The sequence below is a fragment of the Dermochelys coriacea genome, chromosome 27 (genome assembly GCF_009764565.3).
Source record: "Dermochelys coriacea isolate rDerCor1 chromosome 27, rDerCor1.pri.v4, whole genome shotgun sequence".
NCBI lineage: Eukaryota > Metazoa > Chordata > Testudines > Dermochelyidae > Dermochelys > Dermochelys coriacea.
In genome coordinates this window covers 11,162,945-11,187,714 of record NC_050094.1, presented here as the reverse complement: position 1 = coordinate 11,187,714, position 24,770 = coordinate 11,162,945, and the positions used below count along the sequence as shown (strand labels likewise).

General features: G+C 42.2%; 1 protein-coding gene across 1 annotated transcript in view; it reads left to right on the top strand.

Moving 5' to 3' along the window:
- NPEPPS (aminopeptidase puromycin sensitive) overlaps positions 1 to 24,770 on the top strand; it is a 66,133-nt gene extending 41,363 nt beyond the window's left edge. Inside the window, exons 10-23 of the mRNA XM_038385387.2 lie at positions 131 to 295; positions 1,610 to 1,714; positions 2,147 to 2,207; positions 3,209 to 3,318; positions 8,197 to 8,260; positions 9,693 to 9,832; positions 15,024 to 15,158; positions 16,831 to 17,050; positions 17,650 to 17,792; positions 19,109 to 19,165; positions 19,696 to 19,803; positions 20,336 to 20,491; positions 20,597 to 20,644; positions 23,368 to 24,770. Coding sequence (XP_038241315.1) covers positions 131 to 295; positions 1,610 to 1,714; positions 2,147 to 2,207; positions 3,209 to 3,318; positions 8,197 to 8,260; positions 9,693 to 9,832; positions 15,024 to 15,158; positions 16,831 to 17,050; positions 17,650 to 17,792; positions 19,109 to 19,165; positions 19,696 to 19,803; positions 20,336 to 20,491; positions 20,597 to 20,644; positions 23,368 to 23,520 — 1,665 coding nt within the window. The 3' untranslated portion in view covers positions 23,521 to 24,770. The remainder of the gene's footprint in view (positions 1 to 130; positions 296 to 1,609; positions 1,715 to 2,146; positions 2,208 to 3,208; positions 3,319 to 8,196; positions 8,261 to 9,692; positions 9,833 to 15,023; positions 15,159 to 16,830; positions 17,051 to 17,649; positions 17,793 to 19,108; positions 19,166 to 19,695; positions 19,804 to 20,335; positions 20,492 to 20,596; positions 20,645 to 23,367) is intronic.

The window sequence follows — 24,770 nt, the reverse complement described above, 5'->3', positions numbered from 1 at the left end:
GCGGTTAACTGGGCCGTTAGTAGGTTATAGTCTGTAATGTAGACTTTTTAGTTGAGTGAGTAGGAAGAGTTAAAATAAGTGAAACTAGAGAAATAAAGCATTTTATATTCAAATACTCTTTTCCTTCCAGGAATGGTGGACCCACCTCTGGCTGAATGAAGGCTTTGCCTCCTGGATTGAGTATCTCTGTGTAGACCACTGCTTCCCAGAATATGATATCTGGACTCAGTTTGTTTCTGCTGATTACACACGAGCTCAAGAACTTGATGCCTTAGACAACAGTCATCCTATTGAAGTGAGCTGTAACTCCCTGCTACTGTCGTTATTTGTCTCTCTTTCAGTTCAACTAGGAATTCTTGGTAGAAACCTTCCACTGATAGCTAGAAAGGAGGGAAGTGTGCAGGCATTCACAATGCAAAGCAAAATCTCAAATTGTGTTTGCATCTAGTAGATTTTCTGTTAAAATAGGAAGGCCTCTTCTAGTAAAAGTAGTACTTAAGGGAGATCTGAAAGCTCAAGCAATTGGTAATGGTTTAAAGACCCTTTCATCTCTACTGACTTGAGCTGGCAAACTAGTGACCAAAACACATGGTTTTTCCTCTGACAACAGTGAAATGAGTTGTTGGGTCTCAGTCCAGTTCCTAGTCAATACTTGCCCACATTAGAAGCAACCACCACTAATTGGCATCTTTGAGTCTTAGCAATGAGGGAAGGATAGATCAGAGGGCAATAACTTCCCTGTGATCCTTAGAGGTGGTCACTCTGGTTCAGAATTTGAGGCCCATTAACAGGACAATATGAGGAAACTCATGTTGCCGCTGCTTGTGCTGTACCTGTTCTGTGAATAAATAAGAATGCAAGTCTTCTGGGCTGTCAGTCTGGCACCTTAACCTAAAAATGTGCATAAAATGTCATTTAAAACTTTGAAAATTAGGCTGCTCATCTGCTTAGTATTTGTACAGGTGAGGTGGTAGCTGTTGGATCTATTCATCTATATTTAGAGTCTAGCCTCCATTATATAAATGTGACAGGGATTTAATATGTTCAGTCAAGCTTTCAGATAATCAAGCAAATTCTTAATGTAATAGATATCGGGGGCATGATCCTGCTTTGCGTAACAGGGAATTTTGGATACTTATAGATGTCACCCACAGGCAGGTACAGTGCTGGTATTCTTAGAAGTTTACTTTTCTCATTGCCTCATCAGTAACCAGTTTTCATTATATTATTTTTTTTACTTTGAGCTCAACCAAATTTAGTCAAGTCAAAGTGTGAGTGTTTGAGTGTAGATCATGGGCCACAAAGGACTGGGACAAGACCTTCAGACCTATTTATTGGGGGCTGGAACCTAAGCACAAGATTATCAACCTATAAATGAATCCTAACACCGCCATCTCTGAACGTATCTAGTTGAAGAGGCATGTTAGTTAGGCTTAGTAAGAGATTCAGACGTGGAGATAGGCTACATGAACCTCCTCTGGAGCTGAAGTATGAAATAAGAATATAGTTTTAGCATTGGCTATTGAGACTTTTTTGTTCTGTTCATTTGAACTGGAGTTGCAGATAAGATGTTGCTTGTTCTAACTACACATTGAACTGTGAACCCCAGGTCAGCGTGGGCCACCCATCTGAAGTAGACGAAATATTTGATGCTATTTCTTATAGCAAAGGAGCATCTGTAATCCGAATGTTACATGACTACATTGGAGATGAGGTAAAAAAAACACAATGCTATTGTTCGTAAAAACTCTTGTTGAACAGTTAAAAACATGTATGTTTGTGATTTCTGGTTGCTGAACATTTATATTGCTGAACACTAATTCTCCCACTCAGTTTTGGGGAGTCATAACTACACTTCAAGAGGAAATGTAAACACCCTGAATAAATTCAAGGGGGAAGTAAGCTATTTGGACAATAAGAAACATGATTGTTTAAAAGTTCCAAATGCATTTGAAGCTTGAAGGCCACCTACCAACAATGCTACAAAGCCATTTTGGTGCCTAATGTCATAACCTAGGGGAGTGGCAGATAAGTAAAACCGGTGCTATGGATCATTGACTGGTGTATGGAAGTAAATGCACTGCACTGGAAGGCAAGTAAGAACCTCTTTTCTGGTGCAATTACATGTTTAATTGTATGTTTCTAGGATTTTCGGAAAGGAATGCATTTGTACTTAACCAGGTTCCAGCAGAGGAATGCAGCTACAGGTAATCAGCAGCTTTTCTTGTACTTTATCCAGGAAAGCTCAACTCTGGGGAATTAAATTTTCAGCGATATCTTGGGTTTCTAAAATACCCAGTTTCCCTGCTGAGTTGACTGAGATGCAAGGAAGTCAATAGACTTGCACTTGAGGTCATGCAATGAGTCAGTAGCTCAGCCTGGATTAGAACCCAATATACTCTTGGCTTTCTCCCAATCCGTTTCTCTGAACTCCGGAGTACACAGGCACAATGATCTGAAAGAGCTGTTTTTACCCCAGTAAAGCTGCCAGTGCAGTAGTCTAATTCAGAATTTTTGCCCTTGAGGCTTTTTTCTAATGAGTGGTTGGTTTTTCAGAGTAAGTTGATAATTGGCCATTAAGGCTTCTGCAAATTTCCGTTTGCAGAACTGATCACATGTAGGATTAAACGGATCAAATGAGGTTGTGTCCAGTGTATCTTGGCACTTATTTCACATGGCGATTTACTGTGTATCAAAGTTAAAATTCTGAAGTGGAATAAGGGGCTCTCTATGTCACTTAGGTATAAGTGATCCAGATGTTCAGTAATGCTCCTGGGCATAATATGTGAAAGTATGTAGAGAAGAGAGCAGTTGTTTTTGAAGCCTGGTACAGTTCTGAATGTTTTATTACTTACTCCAGATCTTTTGATAACAATGCATTACAAATGATACTCTTTGGAATCCTAATGAAGAGGTTGACGTTTTCCATGGGAGGTTTAAACTACTGCTGCTTCTAACTGCATGATCTCTGTTATAGTGTAACTTTACAAAAATGGAGCATAAAATCGCAGAGGGAGGCATCTTTAGCTTCTGATTAGGTATATTTGTGACAATAAGAATAAATAAAATGACATAAATTAGACTCCTGATGGTGCCAGTATAGTGGCCTTTACAGTGTTTAATGTGTGTTTAGATTTACTTTTTTGTGTGTGTTTGGGGAGGGGGGGGGAATTTGGGAACCCTTAGACTGATGATTTTTCTTCTACAGAGGACCTTTGGGAGAGCCTGGAGAAAGCCAGTGGTAAACCGATAGCTGCTGTAATGAATACATGGACCAAACAAATGGGATTCCCACTTATTTATGTGGAAGCAGAGCAGGTAAATTGTGATGATAAAAACAGAACATCATTAGAGGCTTTGAAATTCCAGTTACACTAAATGTTCCTCTGCACTTCAGAACAAAACACTACCTTACTTAAGTGTCCTGGATCACTTTTTAATAGTATCCAGTCATTTCAGAACTTTCTTCTTCTGTTTGATCAGGAGGCAGTGCAGTGACTTGCTTTTGTTCAGTGACAAAATCTGCTCCTGAAGGGAGGGAGAATGCTGTTAGATTGAACATAAAAGTTGGGTGCTATCATACTGTTGTGGGGGGATTATTGTATATTCTTCATAATTTAAAATTAGACTGGACAAAGTATCTTAAAGTTGAGGAGCTTCTATCACTTTCCTTGGGGAATGCTATTCATAGTGGTATGGAGTTCATTCCCCTGATGCGTCCAGCTCATGTGCTTGGAGCTTAGATGTTAAGTATCCTTTTTGTTCTGAGTGTGCATTATGTATAGGGGAGAGAATACCTGGCATGACTCATTTCTCATTCCAGTTTAATTACAATGACTTTAGGAGATTGGCCCTATCAATCTTCCTTGTGTTAATGAATCAGCTGGGGATTAAGATGCATGGCCAGTCTTGCTAGTGGGCAACAATCCCTAGGATCCTCATAGTGTATGACAAAGGTAGCTGCGATCCATTAGTAAATCACTTTCTGAGTGAAAATCAAAGTAAATTCACCGTGAATCCAGCAATCCTGTGGCTGAATGAATGACGTGAAGGGCCATATTAGCTCAGGTTTCTCAAAGGAAACATACCATCCAGGTTTATAGACAGGGATTTAGAAGCTTTACTGACATTACTCCAATTTACTTGAAATTGTCTGTGCCCTCTGGGATTAACAAGGAGAATTGGTTAATGCAGGTGCTAAAATTTGAGATTGGGAAAGAATTCCTGAAAGAGTTTAATGAACTGCCATGATAGACTTCCTGGTTCTGAAATGTTACAGCCAGAAGACTGAGCTGCCCTCAATTGTTCTGAAGTCTTTTATGGTCTCTGGTGGCCAATTTTCAGTTTGCTGTTTTTCTCAGTGTCGTTCAGAGATTCAGAGAGAGACTGTCGCAGACACCTGCAGGAATAAGGAGCTGAGATATGTGGTGTTTGAAATTAAAATGTTGAAACACTGCATATAAATTGGTCTCTTGACCTCTAATTCTCTCTAGTTCATCATAGCTAATATTCATTAACAATGTTATAATGGGGCAGTAAAATTGGCAAATTATCCTCTGAACAAGTGCATCATAAAAGTTAGGTTTCAGAGTAGCAGCCGTGTTAGTCTGTATTCTCAAAAAGAAAAGGAGTACTTGTGGCACCTTAGAGACTAACAAATTTATTAGAGCATAAGCTTTCGTGAGCTACAGCTCACTTCATCGGATGCATTTGGTGGAAAAAACAGTAGCTCACGAAAGCTTATGCTCTAATAAATTTGTTAGTCTCTAAGGTGCCACAAGTACTCCTTTTCTTTTTCATAAAAGTTAGATGCATCACACTGTTAGGAGAGGATTACTGTATATTCATAACTTAAAATTAGACTGGACCAAGTATCTTAAGTAGAAGGGCTTCTACCACTTTCCTTGGAAACTGTTCTCCAGTTTAATAATCTTGCTTTCAGTAAGTGTCCCCCTTTTTAATGTCCTCCCCTTACTTTTAGTTCATATCATCCTATACAGTGTCTTTCCATCACTGATGTTACACGTTTCAAATACTTGTTGGATGATTCTCATCTCCCTGTCGTTAGTAGTTGCTTAGTCACTTAATCACTTTTTATAAGCTAATGTTTCTATCACCACTAATAATTTTTCCTTTTTCTCTTAAAATCTTCTGGGGCTGAGGCACTTAAGACTTAATACAATATGCTAGGTCTCACTAGCACTTCATAGACCACTATCTTCTACTGTACTCTGATGTGATGAGCATAAGAATGACCACACTGGGTCAGGTCCATCTAGCCCAGTATTCTGTCTTCTGACAGTGGCCAGTGCCAGATACTTCAGAGGGAATGAACAAAACAGGGCAAGTTCAAATGATCCACTCCCGTTGTCCAGTCCCATCTTCTAGCAGTTGGAGGTTTAAGGATACCCAGAGCATGGATTGCATCCCTAACCATCTTGGCTAATAGCCATTGATGGAACTGTCCTCCAGGAAGTTATCTAATTCTTTCTTTTTTGAACCCAATTATACTTTTGGCCTTCACAACATCTCTTGGCAATGAGTTCCATAGGTTGATTGTGCAGTGTGTGAAGTACTTCCTTTTGTTTTAAACCAGCTGCCTATTAATTTCATCAGGAGACACTCCCAAGTTCTTGTGTTATGTGAAGGGGTAAATATCACTTCCCTATTCACTTTCTCCATACCATTCATGATTTTATAGATGCCTCTACTAACGTTGACCAAAGTTGTATTTGCCTTTCTTGGTGCCATGTTGCATTGCAAACATGTAGCCAGCTTGTTCTTCAACCATAGTGGACCATAACATCTTGAGGAACGTTTACTATAGGTGCTTCTGTCACCTCCTCTACTTGAATTCTGATTATTGGAGCTTTAACCTACTGTACTTTTCAAGCCCTATACTTTCAGGTTTAGAAGCACATTTAAATGGAAAAGGGTGGACTTTACTTTGGTTGGACACTGTTTTCCCCAATGATAATTCTCCCTTTTAAAGTGCTATGTATAGCCATTCCATCACACTTTAAATCATTGAGAGTCATCCCTGGCTTCTTTCTTCGTGCTTCCTATAAGCTTGAACACAATTCTCCACTCTGAAGCAAAAGTGGCAAAGCAACTTTCAAAAAAAAAAAAAAAGGATGAATGAATAACCTGTCTCGAGTCATCCCAGTGCTGAATGAGGATCCCTAAAAACTTGGCAAAGCTGGCATGTGTTAACTTGGGAAACATACTTCCTGACAAAGTTGCCTGACTCGGGCAGGCTTTGAGGACCAGCACTGCGTAGCTAATGTGCCCAAGCTCCAGTAGAGAAGTTCTCCTTCAGTAGCTATGCTGATGGACCACTTCCTGCCTTAATTGAAGAGCCTTTGATTGCCCTTTTGAGTGTATTTTTATGAGCATTTAATCTCCAAGATTTGTGCTATATAATCAATTTGTCAACCCTTCAAACCATTGGAAGCCCCATTTCCCTTCAGACTGTGGCAAAGCTGTCATTGCTTCTACTCTTTATTAGTATTTTTTTATTACCTCTCTATTCTAGGAGTTCATCTGTAAAATGTCATTGCATGTAAATGATATTTTTTCTTCCAAAGCCTTTGACCTTAGCCCAGCACTGCTGTAACATGCAATCTCCTGATGATATGAATGCTCTTGTTCCTGTTAACTACAAGAAGCAGGAAATTACTTCCTGATTCTATCATTTTTAGATTAGACCTTCCAGGCACCAAATACCTGTTTCACTTTTCTGACTTGGCAGTTATCACCACTGCTGTAGTTGGGATTCTCTTGCATCTAATTTTCCTAAAATGAACATTTTTTTTCTTTGCCTATTTTTTTCCTTTTGTGTCTTGTTTTTACACTTGAATAGCTTTACAGAAACGTACTATACCAGGGATGAAAATATATGGGCTTCTTCCTATCACTTGTTTGAATTTTTTTATCTATTGGTTTCTAGAATGTATTGGATAACAGTGCTTTTCTGCACTGTAGACAACTGCCACGGTTACATTTTTTCAGACTTGGAGTAGGTGAACCTCTGAAGAACGACCCTATTGTACTTCCATTAGACTTTCAGCATTGGTATAGATTGAGGACGTGTTTGAATTTCAGCTGCTTTGATTCTCTGTGCCTGCAGTTATGGGACAGGCTGGGACTTCAGATGAGGAACTCGTACCTTAGTGACAACTGGAGGCCACTCTTGATAATGGAGCTGAAATCTCCATTCATCATTTTGGGGAATAATAATCAAATTAGGGGCGTTTCCAGTAGGGTTCTGCAGGGATTGGCACGAGGCTCACCACGGTTCAACATGTTCATCAATGCTCTGGAAGTAAATGTAAAATCACTGATGATAAAATTTGCGGCTAACCCAAAGATTAGCGGAATGATAACGTATGACAACAGGACAGTGATACTGAGGGATACTGGATGGCTTGGTAAGCTGAGCATGTTCCAATAAAAATGCATTTTAATATAGCCAAATGCAGAATTATACTTCTAGGAACAAGGAATGCAAGGCATACCTATGGAATGGGGGACTGCATCCTGGAAAGCAGTGATTTAGAGGTCATAACGGACAAGCTACTCAGAATGATCTCCCAGTGTGATGGCTATGGCAAAAAGAGCTAACGCTATCCTTGGATGTACAAACAGGGAAGTAGTGAGTTAAGAGTAGGGAGATGATTTTAGCTCTATAGAACACTGGGGAGACCAATACAGGAATACTGCATGCAGTATTAACCTTTGGAACAAACTACCAAGGGGGAAGTAGCAGATTCTCAATCTCTTGGAGTCTTGATTTGTAGACTGGATGCCTTTTTAGAAGATATGCTTTAGCCACACACAAGTTATTGTGCTTAATATAGGGGTAACTGGGTAAAATTTATGGGCCTGTGCTATGCAGAGGGTCAGACTAGATGATCTAGAAGTCACTTCTGGCCTTAAATTCTATGGATCTTTAAATGTGCTGGGACTCTGTTCTGAATCGAGTGATTGATACCCTAGTATCCATTTCCAGTTGTGTTGCTTACTAGTGTAAAAAAAAAAAAAACCCACCACCCCTCTGCCCCAAGTGATTGAGCCGTGGGAGCAGGGGAATTGGAAAAAACATTTTTCAGTTATTCTGTGTTTTCATGAGAATGTTCTTCCATCTTGGAAGTTTTTGAAATCGATACTACTCTAGCATTTATTTTCCATTTTTAGCAAGAAGAGGACAAAATTCTGAAGTTAGTCCAGAAGAAGTTCTGTGCCAGTGGACCATATAGCGGTAAGATGAAGGCTAATAGCAGGAGTCGAGCCATGCATCATATTGTATGCCACGCCAGCACTTCCGTGAAACTCAACTCTTGCACTGTCTGATTGCACAGGCAGGTGCCCTTTTAGGATTTAGATTTTTTTTAAATACTTGTTAAAACCCAAAGTTAAGCTAAGCCCTGGGTGCTTTTGCATTTTTAGAGTATGTCCTATTTTGCAAAGAAAAACTGAGCCCAGGTCGATTGACTCGGCCTCACAGGGTGTGGGATTAAAAATAACTGTAGACGTTTGGGCTTGGGCTGAAGCCAAGGATCTGAAACCTAGGGCAGGGAAGGGCACAGAGTCCAAATGTCAACACTGCTGTGTTTAGCCCCAAGCCTGAGCTCCACGAGCCTGAGTCAGTCGACCCAGGCTCTAAGACTCGGCTCTGTGAGTTTTTCCTCAGCAGTTTAGACGTATCCTGAGCCTGCATGTCATTATCACATGTATTGAGGAGAGACTTTTACCTGTAAAATGCTTTTATATTAGCATATTAAGATGTTTGTTTAAACCTTTGTTCAATATCCAATCTAGGGCCTTGACTGCCATCTTAGTCCTGGTCTACGGGGGGGGGGGGGGGAGGATTGATCTAAGTTACGCAACTTCAACTACGTGAATAATGACAGGTTTCAGAGTAGCAGCCGTGTTAGTCTGTATTCACAAAAAGAAAAGGAGTACTTGTGGCACCTTAGAGACTAACAAATGTATTAGAGCATAAGCTTTCGTGAGCTACAGCTCACTTCATAATAATAATAATAAAGCATCAGATGAAGTGAGCTGTAGCTCACGAAAGCTTATGCTCTAATACATTTGTTAGTCTCTAAGGTGCCACAAGTACTCCTTTTCTTTTTACGTGAATAATGTAGCTGAAGTCAACATACTTAGATCGACTTACTGCCTCGTTGGCTCCGCCTATGCCTCTCGCAGAGCTGGATACAGAAGTCAATGGGAGAGCGCTCAGGGATCGATTTATCACATCTAGACTAGATGTGATAAATCAATCCCAGCTGGATCAATCGCTGCCTGCCGATCTGGCGGGTAGTGAAGTCACCCTCAGAGAGCTCATCTTGTGAGCCTCAGTAACTGAGTAAATTCTCCATGTATAAGAGCAAGCACAAGCTTGTCATTTATAATTTAAGTAGATGCTAATGCTGCTTAGCTACTACATGTACAGAAATTAGAATGTTTTATTTCAGAAGTGATATATGGACTCCAGTTGTCAGATTCTAAAATCATCCTTTTCTCTGAGTCTTTGCCATTTTCCTGACTGTCAGAATAAGCTGACTTTTAACTGTTGAGTTGAATTGGCCACTGAAACCTGCTGGAACATCAGGCTGAACCTCCTTGTTGGGTAGTGTCTGCTACCTTCTTCCCTCAGGCTTCATTTTTTCCTTTTTCTTGTTTAGGGGAGGACTGTCCTCTGTGGATGGTCCCTATTAGTATTTGTACAAGCGATGACCCCAGCTGTGCCAAAATGCAAGTGTTGATGGACAAGCCAGAGCTGACATTGGTTTTGAAAGATGTTAAACCAGGCCAGTGGGTGAAGGTGAGTTTGTTCAGAAGGGGACATACTCATGAGACTTAAACTCAACCTCATTGAGATGTTCCATTGTGCTTCATTTGGGCCATTCATTTTCCTTTCCTACTTTTTTATGTTACAAGCCTGCTGTGCTTCTGGTGGGTCTTGTTGGTGCCATTACCCTGCATTGGCTCTGCTCCATAGTGCTTGCTTAGTGGGGGTCCTTTCCCTTTGAGGATTTGCTTCCAAGAGCGTTCTAGACAATGTAAACTCAAACCATTTAGGAGTCCAAGCTTGGAAAAGCTGACCAATGCCATTAAACTGGCAGCTTTTGAATTGAACTGTGGTGGCTTTTTGTGCATCCCCATAGCAACCGCAGCTTAACTAAAGCCCATCCTGGCCAAAAATAGTTCTGTTTATCTTTCATGAGTGTGTAGAGTTTTTACCGGCTATTATCAGGCCAATACAGATCTGCAAGTGAAAAATTCAGTGTTGAGGTCTTCTGTAGATAGTGATGCATGTATCATAATCTAAATGTCAAAAGTGAAAAACACTTACCTTTGTTGGATTGTTGTCATATGAACTACTTAGGTTAAGGAATAATCATTCTTAAGGTAGAGAAGTACTTTGAAAGGTGACTCCATGAAATAACATATGGGCCAGTCTCTCAGTGATTCCATATCAAATGGGCGCTGTCCCATTCTTAACCTTCAGCAACTAAATACCTTAATCAGGAAATCCAAATTCCATATGGTAACATTGGTATCGATTATCCTCTCTCCCCCCCACCGGGCCTGTTTTGTGGCTCTTGGCATGGATGCCTACTTCCACATCGACATTCATCCGGCCCACCAGAAATTTCTCCATTTCCAGCTAGGACACCACCACTACCCATTTCAAGTCCTCCCTTTCGTCATAGCAACGGGTCCATGAGTCTTAGTGAAAGTCTTTGCCATCATAGCAGCACAAATATGCTGCCTCGGCTTCTCGGTATACTCCTACCTGGGCAACTGGCTCCTTGTTGCACTATCCCAAGAACTCACCTCCACCATCCTCGCTCTTTGCACTCTCCTCACATCTCTAGGTATTTGCATCAACAAGGACAAGTCAGTGCTCCTATCTACACAGAAGATTCACTTTGTTGGGGCATGGCTCAGCTCCATTGTGGCATGAGCCTTCCTCCTGGTGGATCGCTACTCTGACAGCCACAATTGCAGACCTGCATTTCAAGCCGAACAGCACGGTCTGCTGTTCTCGTTCGTTCTCTCTCTCTCTCTCTCTCTCTCTCCTTGGACATACCTCCGTCACACCACACACACATCTGCACATGCGTTTCCTTCACCTGTGGCTCCTCTCCAGCTACAGACCCAACAAGGACTATTTGGAGGCCAGAATTATTCTGCAAACAGTTCTGGCCTCCCTCATCCTTCCAAGGACGTGGTCAGGACCCCATTCATCCTTCCCACCCTGCAGGCCATCATCACAACAGACACCTCCCTCGTAGGTTGGGGAGCCCATCTAGACCATCACAGTCCAGGAGGGTTGGATGCCACGAGAGGTCAGAATGCACATAAATGCGCTGAAACTGAGGGCAGTCCGTTTTGCGTGCCAGGCATTTCTTCCTCTCATCTGGTCTCGGAACATTCAATTGCTCTCCCAACAACATCGCAGCAGTCGTGTACATCAGCAAGCCAGGTGGCCACCTTCTGCACTGAGTCCATCCACTTTTGGAACTGGTGCATCAAACACCATGTGATGCTCCAAGCCACAGACCTCCCAGGTAGCAAAAATTCCTTAGCCGACTCACTCAGAAGGACTCTCTACCTTGACCATGAGTGGGAGTTACACAAAGTCCCACTCGGATACCTCTTCCACAAATGGGGCATCCCACGGGGACCTCTTTGCTAACCGAAAGCGGCCTCTTTATTGCTGCGGGGAGCCATAGGAGAGGATTCACAGGGCCACGCTCTTCTCCCCTAGATGGGTGACCTCCGCTATGCCTTTTGCCCTCAGTCCCCTCCTCCCACAAATGTTACGCAAGATCCAATGGGACCATGCTACTGTAATACTTGTAGCCCTTGTGGCCACACCAGTTCTGGTTCATGGACCTCCTCATACTCTCCACTCACATGCCACTTCGCCTCCGCTCACTCCCGGATCTCTTCACACAAGATCGGGGCCAGATTCAGCACCCTACCCGGGCTCTTTTCGCTTCATGACCTGGTATTTGGATGGGGCTCAAGGGTAGACAGGGCCTGCTCCACCCCAGTGCAAGACATCCTTAACCAAAGCAGGAGGGCATCAACCAGGGCCAGCTACCAAGCTACGTGGCAACAGTTCATCTTTTGGGCTCGCTGCCATCAACACCCACTGAGTGTGATATTTATACCTATCGTCCTCTACTACCTTCTCGATCTCAGAACGTCTGGCCTTTTTGATCGCAAAACGTCTGAGTCCATTTGGCAGCGCTCGGTGCCTCTCGCTCTTCCCTTCCCCCTCCCCCATGGACGGTGCCTCTGTGTTTACACATCCTACCACTATCCATTTCATGAAGAGTTTGCTCAATACCCTGTGGGACCTTAACCTCGTTCTCTCCACCCTCACAAAGCCACCTTTCGAGGTGCTGGCAACATGCTCCCTCTCTGACCTCTCCATGAAGGTGATATTTTTGTTAGCCATCACTTCAGCTAGACGGGTCAGTGAACTGGCAGCCATGATGGCAGACTGCCCTTATACCGTATTCTACAAGAATAAAATTTCCTTACAGAATAAAACTTCCTCCCAAAAGTAGTGTCAGAGTTCCACCTAAATCAGTGCATCCACCTACCTTTGTTCTGCCCCAAACCACACGCCTCCCATATGGACAGGGTCTTGCACTCTCTCGACATCTGCTGTGCTTGACATTCTATCTCCATAGGACTCACTCCTTTCACACATCACAAAACTATTTGTGGTCATTGCCAAGCCCTCTCCACCCAATGAATCTCCAGATGGGTCTCCAGGTGCATCTTCGAATGCTACACACAATCCACCGACTGCTACCTGATGGAGTCACGGCACACACTATGCAAGTACAAGCAGCCACGTCGGCCTGGCTCACAGATGTCTCGTGGTAAGACATCTGTCTTGCAGCAACCTGGTGCTCCGTACACAAGTTCATGTTCCACTATGCCATTGCCCTAGCAGTGGCTGCAGATGCTGCTGTAGGCCATGCCATACTGAAGACTGAATGTTCTTTCACCTGCCTTCGCACTGCTCATGCCATGTGGAATATGCATAGGGACTATCACTCAAAGAGGAGAGGAGGTTACTTACCTGTAATTGGAGGTTCTTTGAGATATGTGATCCCTATTTGTATTCCAATACCTGCCCTCCATCCCTTCTGCTGCTGACTGGAGTACTCAATGGTAAGAGGGATTCTGGAGAGGCATTGATCCACACAACCTATTATACTCTCGGCTGCGTGCACGAGGGGATGCACGATGCACGTGTTGGTCAATGGACACTCCTAAGAAAACCTTCTGGACTCAGGCATGTATGTGCACCCACATATGGAATACACGTAAGGACCACATACCTCAAAGAACCTCCAGTTACAGGTAAGTAACATCCTCTTTTCCTGCTGGCAGTTCTGCAAGTTCACCCTGGAATCAGAGAATGAAGCTGAGTTCTTTCCTTCTCACCAGTAATAAGGGTGCATAACTTAAAAGACAATGGACTTGCATGTTTATCAGTGAGGGCAGGACTTGACCTGCGATATCTGTAATAGTGATGCCTGAGAAGGAAGGAACCCAACCCAAGGTGAACTTGTAAGGCTAGCAGGTAGGAAAAAACATAGTTGTGTTTGTAAACAGATCATTTGATATGGACTCAGTGAGACACATCTGGAACCCTATATTTCAGAGTCCCTTTTCAGACTAGAACTGCCTGGTGTTGCTTGATCTTTGGTCCTGTGGCGTTCAAGGTGTTATACTTGTGGTGTGTTAGGACTTGACAGGTTTAATCCTGCTTGCTTCAGTTGCGTTACTATCGTCTTGAGAAGATTTTGAATTCCTCTTACTGCCTAGAGGAGAAACACTTCATCCTTGGACTCCAACAGAGGGAATTCTAAGAGGTTAAAGTGGGGAGTGTAGGGCCCTTGGTGGGATCCACGAAGATTAACCTTCAGATGTGCCTGATGAGAATGGGAGGAGAGATGAGATCATATTGTTCAGAAATGTCACTTCCTCACCCTTCTGATAGAGAATCACCATCCTTTGTTATGCTTCGCTAAATCAGCCCACTGCCCGGTGCAGTTACACCTGCAGAGGTATGAACTTCCCTCTGTCCTGTTTGGATGATAAATTCAAAGCCTGGCTGAGCTCATTTACATTTTAACACGGTTAAACCAGCCCAGATGTTTGAACACCCAGCTTGAGTCATTGAAATGTAATATTATTTCAGCTGGCGTGTAGTTTATCAAGTTTACTTATCACAAAGCACTTTACATGGGACAGAGGAGTTTAGTTGTCTTTCTGCAGGAAGTAGAAAGAGATCTGCAAACTTGATTTGGGATGGTTTCCAAATATTGCACTGGCATTGCCAGTATCAGAATTGAATTGAGCTGACTGTGGGGTGATGTTAGATACGCATTTTTGTTCTTCCTCTGTACTTAGATGTGCGTGTGTCTACACTGTAGTTCCCTTTGCTGATTCCTCCAAAACCCAGAATGTTGCAGTCTGCCTCCAGACATAAACAGAGGCATGTCCATGTCACTCCATCCTCAAACAACTCCACTGACACTGTTCGCTTTAGGCTTCCATTCAAAATTGCCCTCCTTGTTATAACTCTCCATTGAGTTGACCCAGTCTTACCTCATGGAGCTAATTTCTCTCTGCTCTCCTCCCCGCTAATTTAAATACTTACTAGCCTCTGTCTCCCCCACATAAACTTACTACTGATAGTGCACAAACTTTCACCTCTACAGCTCCTACAATTCTGGATATTTCTGCTTCAGCACACCTTATTTCAGATCTGTTCTCCCTTGTTCATACCTCTTAGTTTCTTTTTCCCTCTGTGCTGTGCAAAATAGTTATAATTTTTAAATGACAGCGTGGCTGCTTCTGCTGCATATACAGACAAGGACGATTCGAAAACTGTTTCCATATATTCCAGAAGAACAACAGTTTGCTTAATTATTCAGTGCTGGTGATGTTGGTTTTATTTTGGTGTATTTCAGTTAAACTTGGGAACAGTAGGGTTTTACCGTACTCAGTACAGCCCTGACATGCTGGAGAGTTTAATACCAGCGATCCAAGACCTCTCCCTACCCCCTGTGGACAGACTTGGGCTGCAGAATGATCTCTTCTCTCTGGTGAGCAACTCTCTTCCTGCCCTGTGTTGTCCGCTTTGCAGATGATTAATAACGAGAACTACAGTTACTGTAACTATCAGTGTCTGAAGAGCCAGGCTCTGTTCCTGGCGTCAAAGCACCTTTGGGATTACTGCATACAGAGGATTATTAATGAGCTTTGCAAGTTAGAACTTGTACTATAAATTTAAATCCTATGGCACCAACCTGAGCCTGCAACTCTGTTTTGCTGTTTCCCACAAGGGTGTTTCATATAAACAAATAGTATCTGAAAACTTCCCTTGCTTCTCTCACCTGAGTCAGGATTATTTCCTGATCCCTAAAAGGGTTTTGAGTAAAGGGCTTGTTGGGGAAGCTTGTCAACTGTCTTCCCTCTGGGGACAGAACCCATTTTTATGTCCCACATACTATAAATGTATTTTTGAAACTGCATAGGGTTTGAGCCTTAGATATGAAACAGTCGACTCCCTTCTCCATTCTTGAAATGGGCTGGAGAAGGTCCTCTTTTCCTGAAAGAAATGACTGGTGGTTTTGGATTCAGTGTCCAAGCACAGATTTCCATTAAAGCAAGATGTACCAGCTTTGAATATCACCTTTAAAAGATACAAATGTCCCATGGGGTGGGCTCTTGGAGCAGTTAGCTCCTGTAACTGAAGTCATACTTTCTTATATTGCCAGTCAGCAATCAGCTGAGGGATTTAAACATAATTTTGAGACTACATTGACTTCCTTTAATGACAGGTTTCAGAGTAGCAGCCGTGTTAGTCTGTATTCGCAAAAAGAAAAGGAGTACTTATGGCACCTTAGAGACTAACAAATTTATTTGAGCATAAGCTTTCGTGAGCTAAAGCTCACTTCATCAGATGCATGTGATGTAGCTCATGAAAGCTTATGCTCAAATAAATTTGTTAGTCTCTAAGGTGCCACAAGTACTCCTTTTCATTGACTTCCTGCAACTTTAGAGATAGAAATAGTCTTAAGCTTGTAAAGAATGCCACAGTTTAGCTGTTACAGTTTTTAAGGGGAAGCTGTCAATAGTTTTGGCCTGTAGTTTAGGTATTGTATATTGCTAGGAATAAAAATATTTTCATGACGCTTTTTTAAGAACAGTTATTTACTTCTTTTCTCATAGTGGAGGGAACAACAATTTTGTGCTAGCGCACAAGAATTGGGAAATGAAACTGACTTCCCTAGTTTCACTGTCCCAGCTGAACGAAGGGCAAAAAGTAAACGGCAAAAATGATAACAAGTAAAATGTAGATGTTTAATCCGAAGGGAGGTTTCAGTGGACACAGAATCTGACTGGGATTAAGGAAGGTCTCGGGTGAGGGGGAGGGGGTTTCTGTTGTCAGCCCTAACACAAACGTACTGTGACTTTGAGAAAGTTGCTTAATCTCTGTGCCTCGGTTTTCCCATTATTATCTTTAGCCTCCTTCTTATAAAGTGCTTTGTCTGCCATTCAGATGCACTCTGGGTGCTGTGTATTATTAATAAGAAGGCAGGTGAGAAACTCTCAATAGACCCATCTTGGCACCATCTTTCTCCACAAGTGCAGCTCACATTCAGACCCTGTAGACTGCAGAGAGGAAAGAATGTTAAATAACTGTCTGGTGAACTACTGACTGTTTCAGTTCTGTTTGGAGATGATTTTAATCTGTCTCTTTTCCTCTCCCAGGCCCGAGCTGGAATCATTAGCACTGTAGATGTTCTAAAAGTCATGGAGGCTTTTGTGAATGAGCCCAATTATACAGTGTGGAGCGACCTGAGCTGTAACCTGGGGATTCTCTCAACTCTCTTGTCCCACACAGACTTCTATGAGGAAATCCAGGTGTTTGTGAAAGATGTCTTTTCACCCATAGGGGAGAGGCTAGGATGGGACCCCAAACCTGGAGAGGGTAGGAGATCTTTTTTATGCTATGGAATTTAATAGTGGTTTTGAAATACTGCTATGTGATGAATAGATTACGTTTTGGAGGGTAGAGCATTGCTGCTAGTATGTTTAGAAAAATGTTCCTCATGTTTTCCTGCTGCAGTTAAAGCCAGCTAACATGGTAAAATCCATCTCAGCATGTTTCTCTGCAGCTTGAGAGATCTCTTACTCTAGCTTTGAGTCTGACAGTGCAAAGATTGTAAGGTTAATGAAAAACTTTACACATGCACAACTTGTCTTGGACTAATCTGAGTCATGTTGTAGCAAAGCATTGACAGACTCAAATGGGCATTTTACCTAATTCAGTAGGCCAGATTTCAGCTCTAACTATCTGTGTCTAGCCTGAAAATCCCCTTTTCGTGAACCTCTACTCAAAAGTCAATGCATTGTCCAATGGAGCCAGGGATGTGGAAAAGATCTAGCTTTTTCATACAGCTTACAAGGATGTGGGAGAGAAGATGATTGTGCATTTATAGCCTATCCTAATGGCTGTAGGTTATGAATGGAGCTGCTTAAATATGGTCCCAAATTAATTTTTCTCTCTTCCCTACCCTTGTTTATCAGGTCATCTGGATGCACTTCTGAGGGGCCTGGTTTTGGGAAAACTAGGAAAAGCTGGGCATAAGGCAACATTAGAAGAAGCACGACGTCGGTTTAAGGACCACGTAGAAGGAAAACACATCCTCTCAGCTGACCTGAGAAGTCCTGTAGGTTACTGTGAACTCTACTTCCTAATGGAGCCAAACCCATTTTCACGCTGCCCCTTGTTCTGTACCAAACTGTCGTATTTACAGTGACCAGAATTAGTATGAGTCCCATACTGCAGAACTGCCTGCCTAGGTTTTTGTACCTGAATTAGGTTTGTACTGAGCAGATCTTGCCTTTTTTGAATTTTGCTTCTAGCAAGTTTGCAATGCTCCTCATTGCTTTGGAACTTATTAGTGAACTGATCCCCATCCCCTTTGGGAAGCCAGCAAAAATCAGTGCCACAGAAGTAAGGTTGGTTGTTAAATGCATTTCTACTGTGCCCTATATTGAATTGTGGCTGGCTCCTAGTCAGTAATTCACAGTTTAATCCTTAAATTGCTGGCTTTCTCCAGGCAGCTGACTGAATGCTTATAGGTATTTAGTCTCATGAGGACTAAAATGCTTTATTTAACTGAAATAATTGGGCTTAACATAGGAGTATTTGGATAAAATTCAGTGGCCTGTGATATATAGGAAGGTGAGACTAGATGATCTAATGGTCCCATCTGGCCTTAAACTCTATTAATCTTTGTATATATATGTCACCAGTGAGTTACTTTAGTTTAATAAAACATTTAATCTTTCACTAGCATGTCCACAAAAAGCCTAATTATCTCTCTCTCACCAGATCAGGGGTTGAAAATGAAATTGGTTTGGAATCTGGGACTTGCTTCACTCAGTCAGTAGTGGACCAGTACCAAATAGCACTGACTAGATCAAAGGATTGGTAATAGTTTTAAGATCAGATATCTTGTGAATTACCAGAACCAGGAATGGTTTGTGCCTTACCCCACTGGAAATCACTTCACTGTCATTGCTTTCTTGTGACTGCCTCCTGGCACCATTGTCCCATGTTTAATTTCCGACATGATTTTAGCAGCCAAAATCTCTCTCTCCCTTTTATAGTTAGATTTAAGCATGATAGTGTTTTTTAAAGTATTGATTTCTAGCTTTGAGGTATCCTGAAGTGTGGCTTGAAACAGGAGGGCAAGGAGCATGACAGATCTTTAAAGTCCACTATCTTGTGACTTACTGGGGCTGCTCCAATACTAATATTTTCAGGACCAGTAAACTTTTCCAAGATCTGGTCCCAGACCACTGGTGAGAGAGATTTATTATTGCAGATCACTTATATTGTAAGGGAATTCCTATGGGTACTCTTGAGTACAATGTCTTACCTATAGCCCATTCATCCATTTTGCCATCTTTTCCTCTGTCTTTCCATTTCTAAAAGCCTGCTTTTCAAGGAGCATTCCTTGTTTGTGTTCTCTCTTAGGTATATGTAACAGTTTTGAAGCATGGAGATGGTGCTACTTTAGACACTATGCTAAAGGTGAGTGCGCTCTTGTTGCTTTATGTTCCTGTCACCTCAAGATCTGTCCATTTATACAGCCAGGAACTAAATGTTCTTCCTCATGAACTGATCTACGAGGCAGTTGGTCTGAAGCTAGTGTTGCTCCCATCTTCTGCAGGTGATGTGGAAGCTAGTTTGCCACAGTACTGTTTGGTTACAGATAGCGTTAAGATGCCATCTAGTGGGCTCCTACACCTGTTTTCTTAAAACCAATGTACCATTGGTCAAAGGAGTGGTGCCTGCTTGATCCTACGTAAACTAAGTGGTGAGTAGTCCAGTGCAGATTACCAGTTGGCTATGTGCCCCATTGCTGGGCTGATGATGTGAGAGCTGTGGGAGTATGTATAGCCGCGTAGTACCACATGTCCACTTCATAATCTCCTATACTTGAATGCCAGCCATGCAGCTCCACTATATTGTGAAGGATTTTCTGTACAGGGTAAGAATCCACGTAACGATTGCTCCTAATATGTGCTGTGTTTAACACTGCTTACTCTTGTTCCCTGAAGCTACACAAACAAGCAGATATGCAGGAGGAGAAGAACCGAATTGAGCGAATTCTCGGAGCCATCTCTCAACCTGAACTGATCCAAAAAGTTCTGACCTTTGCACTTTCAGTAAGCTATCAGAGGGGTTGGTACTTGTCTACCTCATGGGAACAGGGTTGTTACTGAGCACCCTGAGGTAGTAGGATGGAAGGCTCTAGGGTAGGATGAAGTATCAGAACTCCTTTTGAAAAGGACCGACCAAACTTTGGCCTTGTTGCCAAATCTTCTGGAGTTGTTCTGTATCCCATGATTAACGTGGCATAGACTTCTCAAGGCTCTGGTGTCAGGCCTAAGAGGGGTATTGAGGGAGAGTGCGAAGGGGTGTCACCTGTCTTTGTATTTTAATGTTCAGCCCTAGACTGAGGATCTCTGCCCTCAGTCCCCAGGGTTAGTCATTCTCCTGTTTAACTAGTGGCAGCTCCTCCTCATGGACTAGCTTGTTGCCCTCTGCCTTAAAAGCAAAAGGGTGTACAGCCTGGGAGAACAGAAGCTGATCGATGCTGCCTACAAGCACAACCTCTGAAAAGTGCCGTAGGAAATAAAGCAAATGGTCTATTTCTGAGGACTCTGGCCTGAATGTTTGCTTCCTCCTTGTTTGCAGGAAGAGGTACGTCCCCAGGATACCGTGTCTGTTATCGGTGGAGTGGCTGGAAGCAGCAAGCAGGGGAGAAGAGCTGCCTGGAAATTTGTAAAGGACAATTGGGAGGAACTTTATAATCGCTATCAGGGTGGATTCTTAATATCCAGACTAATAAAGGTATGTGCAGTTGCCTGGAAACTTTGGGCATGTCGTTAATAACATCTAGACAGTTCTAATTAAAATGGTTCTCCTTAAAACATAAATATTCTTATCCCTTTTCAGCTATCGGTGGATGGATTTGCAATTGATAAAATGGCTGCAGAAGTTAAGGTAAGATTCATCTTGCTTTAATCTTGTCCTCTAACATAACAAAAGAGTGACCAGCTTTCTTTGACAGGCATAAGAGTGGGGGAGCCAGAAACTCCTGATTTCAAATTCCAGCTTTTTCTGTTGACTCTGGCTGTGATTTTGACCATGGCGCTTAACCTCTGTCTCTCAGGCCTTGTCAACATGAGAAAATTCCACTGGTTTCAATAAATTGGTTTTTAACCTGATTTAGTTGAACCAGTGCAAACCCCTGTGTGGATGCTTACTTTGGCTTAGCTTAATCTGATGCCTATTCGATTCAAAGTAAACTGCAATAAACCTGGTTTGAACTAGAATAAGTGTCCACATAGCTTTTTGCATTGGTTTAACTAAATTGATTTAAAATCATCGTGTTAGGTAAACTGGTACAACTTCTGTTATCTAGACTAGCTCTGTTTCTACCATTTGTAAATTGGAATTAAAACCTCCATATGTCAGAAGTGGTGGGGTGGTTAACTATCTAATGTTAATTTTTTTATGATGTAAAATGCTATGTAAACTGTAAAGCAAATTGATTATAGAGAGGCTTTAGTACCACTATAATTAAGGTGGAGACTAGCTTACTGTTTAACAGCTCTAAAATTCACATATTTGGATTGTCTTGAAAATTCCTGTACCTCATGGGGATCCAAGATAGATTAGTGGTCTAAACTTGAGGTCATTTGGCCTAGGGGTACCCAAGATATGGTCCTCTTAAAATAATCATGACATCAAAATGTAACTTTTTTGTGTGTGTGTGTACCTGGGGCTCAAACTGATCTTACTCGCTTAGGATTGATCTCAACTTATGTCTGGCTCCGACTTCCTCTCTAGAAAAGAAAAGCTGAACACCAGTGTGGCTAGAGCCAGGATGAGGAGCCAGAGAGTCATTTGCCAGTGTACAGCTACACTGGGGCTCTGTTGCAAGCTGGAGCGTTTGCAGACAGTCTGATGTCAGAGTATGTGGCTGGCTCAATGTGACCAGCTTTGGCCATTGAATCTGGGTGGCACCCACATACTGAGAGTTCAAGACCTGTCGTTGGCAGCTTTCTGAAAATGTGTTGTGTACGTTATTTTCTCTTTGCCTGCCGAGGCTCCTTCTGGAAATAAATATCTGATCTTAAAAATGTCACATGGCCCTTTTTAAAACATGTGTTGTCATAGCCCTGTTGGTCCCAGGGTATTAGAGAGACAAGATGAGGGAGGTAATATCTTCTGTTGGTCCAATAGAAGATATTACCTCACCCACATTTCCTCCTTCATTAGAACAGTCATAGCAAACCTCAAGTGATATATTTTTCTCCCACAAATGCTATAGAAAAATCTAACAGTGCACAAACTGCAGTAAACATTTAAAAACTCTGACCCAAAAGAAACAAGCTATTGGGCTCAATATAGGGGTAACAGGGTGAAATGTAATGGCCTGTGTTATACAGGAGGTCAGACTAGATGATCTAATGGGCTCTTTTGACCTTAAATTCTACGAATCTTTAAATAATATAGCTGTCACTCAGGGCCTGGAGTAGTGTTTAGTTTGGCAAGTTGGGGTCATTTGGTCAAGGGGTTTCTCAGGTACAACCCCCCCATAAGAAGATGGTTTTAACATTCAGATTGTTCCAGAAGCATAGTAAGATTGTCTTGAAAATTGGTGTTGTGGAGCAGGGCTGGGTTTGACTTTGGAAGATGGAGGGGAAGAACACGCAGTGAGATGAATGAGCCACATCACACCTCTACAACCCTTCTGTGCTGCAGGGGATTGTGCAGAACCCATGTCCCCTATACAAAACTCAGCCACTTATCCAGAGAAGTGAACGGAGTACTTTGTGATGCCGTTTCCTTCATTATTGATACTATTACTTTGCTCACTAATGTGCTAATTCTCAGTGGCTCTCCTAGTCAGTAGTATGAGTTAGTGAGGTTCTGCTATCGTGGGGAAGAGCTAGTATGCAAATAAATTTAATGATTATTCATCCTTATTTTGACAGCATCCTCCACTCTGCCCCTGTAGTCAGTTAATTCTAAAATACTAAGTGACAGTCTTCAATGGAGTGCTCTCTGGCTGGAATTATTTCCCTGTGGTCAACTTCCATTCTTCTGGGGAGTGGAAAGAAGGGCAGGCCTCCGTGCTCTCAGCAGTGCCCCTTCTCCTCTGGGGCCAGAGGCCCATTTAAAAGCAGGATGTTTTTAAAAAAAAAAAAATCTGACAAGAAGTTATTAGTAATCCTAAAGGGTCTTGGGCTTAATGTAATGTCTTTTAAGTAGCCTCATGATAGTCACACCTTGGATTTGTTTCTCATTTGCTGCCCTTCCACGATGAGATGCATGCTGGATCTGTCTTTGTTTAAGCTCAGTTTGCTGTAACTGGTAGTCAGTAGATAGCGGTAAAAGGCTCTGTCTGAACCAGTTTGCAAAGATAATGCTGTGGATTTTCCCTACCAGAGCAGACATTTTGTTGTTCCTCTGCAGTACCTGTAGTTACACAAGTAGCTCTAGCAAACTTAAGATCCCCATCCTGTGGCCTTTACTCACCCAACTAACTCATTGACATAGTCTCTTCTCGCATGAGTAAGGGCTCCCAGGAGCTAGATATTGTGTAATCGTTTTTTGTAGAAAGACTTTCTACCCAGCTGGTGAATTTGACCATTTAAAAAAAAAATTTTGTCTATGGGTGTTACCCCTTTATGGATGATGTTGTGTGTTTTATTCAGGCCTTCTTTGAGACTCACCCTGCTCCATCGGCAGAACGCACTGTCCAGCAGTGCTGTGAAAATATCTTGCTGAATGCAGCTTGGCTGAATCGGGACGCCGAGAGCATCCACCAATATCTTCTGCAGCGCAAGGCCCCGCCAGCCATGGTGTGAATCTGTGCATGCGGCTGCTGCAATCCTACTGCCTCGTCAGGGGGAGAGGGAGGAGCTACCCAACAGCTGATTCATATGCCAAGAATTTGGAGTCTTTTCTCAAAGCGATGGGGATTGGACAATGAATGTAGTTAACTGGTTCCTGCTCACACTCCAGAATTAAATTCTATTAAAAAAAATTATCAGCAATTCAGCAAAAAAAAAGTCTGTAAATATGATAGTAATAAAATAGAGCATAACAAAACTGTGAAACTTCCTCAAGCCTTGTCAGTGGTTAAAATATTTAACACCCCCTTCCTACACTCTTACTGACAGATGTTCTGTTTTTTACATCCCCTAAAAAGGAAACCAGAGGCTCTGGGTCAGTGGAATTTTGTGATAAGTCTGGGGCAGGAATGGGTTAACACCTCTGTGTAAGACAGAGACCTACAAGACACTGTAGTGCGCATTGTGTGGAACAGTTCACTATGAAAGGCAGGTAGCTGGTATAACAGTCTGAATCTGTGCATAAATTCCACCTGTGTGGTTTTGGGGAAATTATTTTCCTGCAATCTCCAATCAAATCCAAGGATAGTAGCCCCCCCATCCCTTCTGTGTCACCTCTTGGCAAAAAGAAAAATATTCTGTTGCTCTTTGGTTTTTCTCCGTGGTTCCACTTGCTGATGTCCTTCTTAGAGATAAAGGAATTGTTAAAGAAACATCTTTCACAGCCACATTAAATAAGAGATCAATTCAGGCAATATTTTTTCCCCTTATTAAATGCACCCTCAAATTGCATGTGAATGAGGAGATAGAGTAGCGTGTGACTGGTTCCCCTCAGCCGCCGTTAAGGGGTGGGCACCGATACGTGTTTAAAAGATCTAGCTTGTCCAGCCTCCTCACAGCCGTAGCCACACTTGCTTTTAGTTTTGTTCCTTTGCTGTGATGTTGATGGTCATTTGATTCCAAAGCCTTAAATTAGTGATAACTGGTGTGACTTAGATGAAGTCTAAGCTGTGTGCCATCATTGACTTCACAAAACAGCATGGTCTACTAATCAGACAACACCATTTAATCAATGAACGTTTGAGTTCCCACAGTTTTTTCTTTTAACAGGAATTCATATTTGGTGTGGCTTAACTGTGTTTCAGAAGGTCATCAGACTAACTGTCCGACTGCTTCCCTGAAATTTTTTGTGCTATTGTTTAAAAAAAAAAAAAGAAAAACAATTAAAACAGTTGGCGTTAATAAAAATGTCAATGTGAAACCGA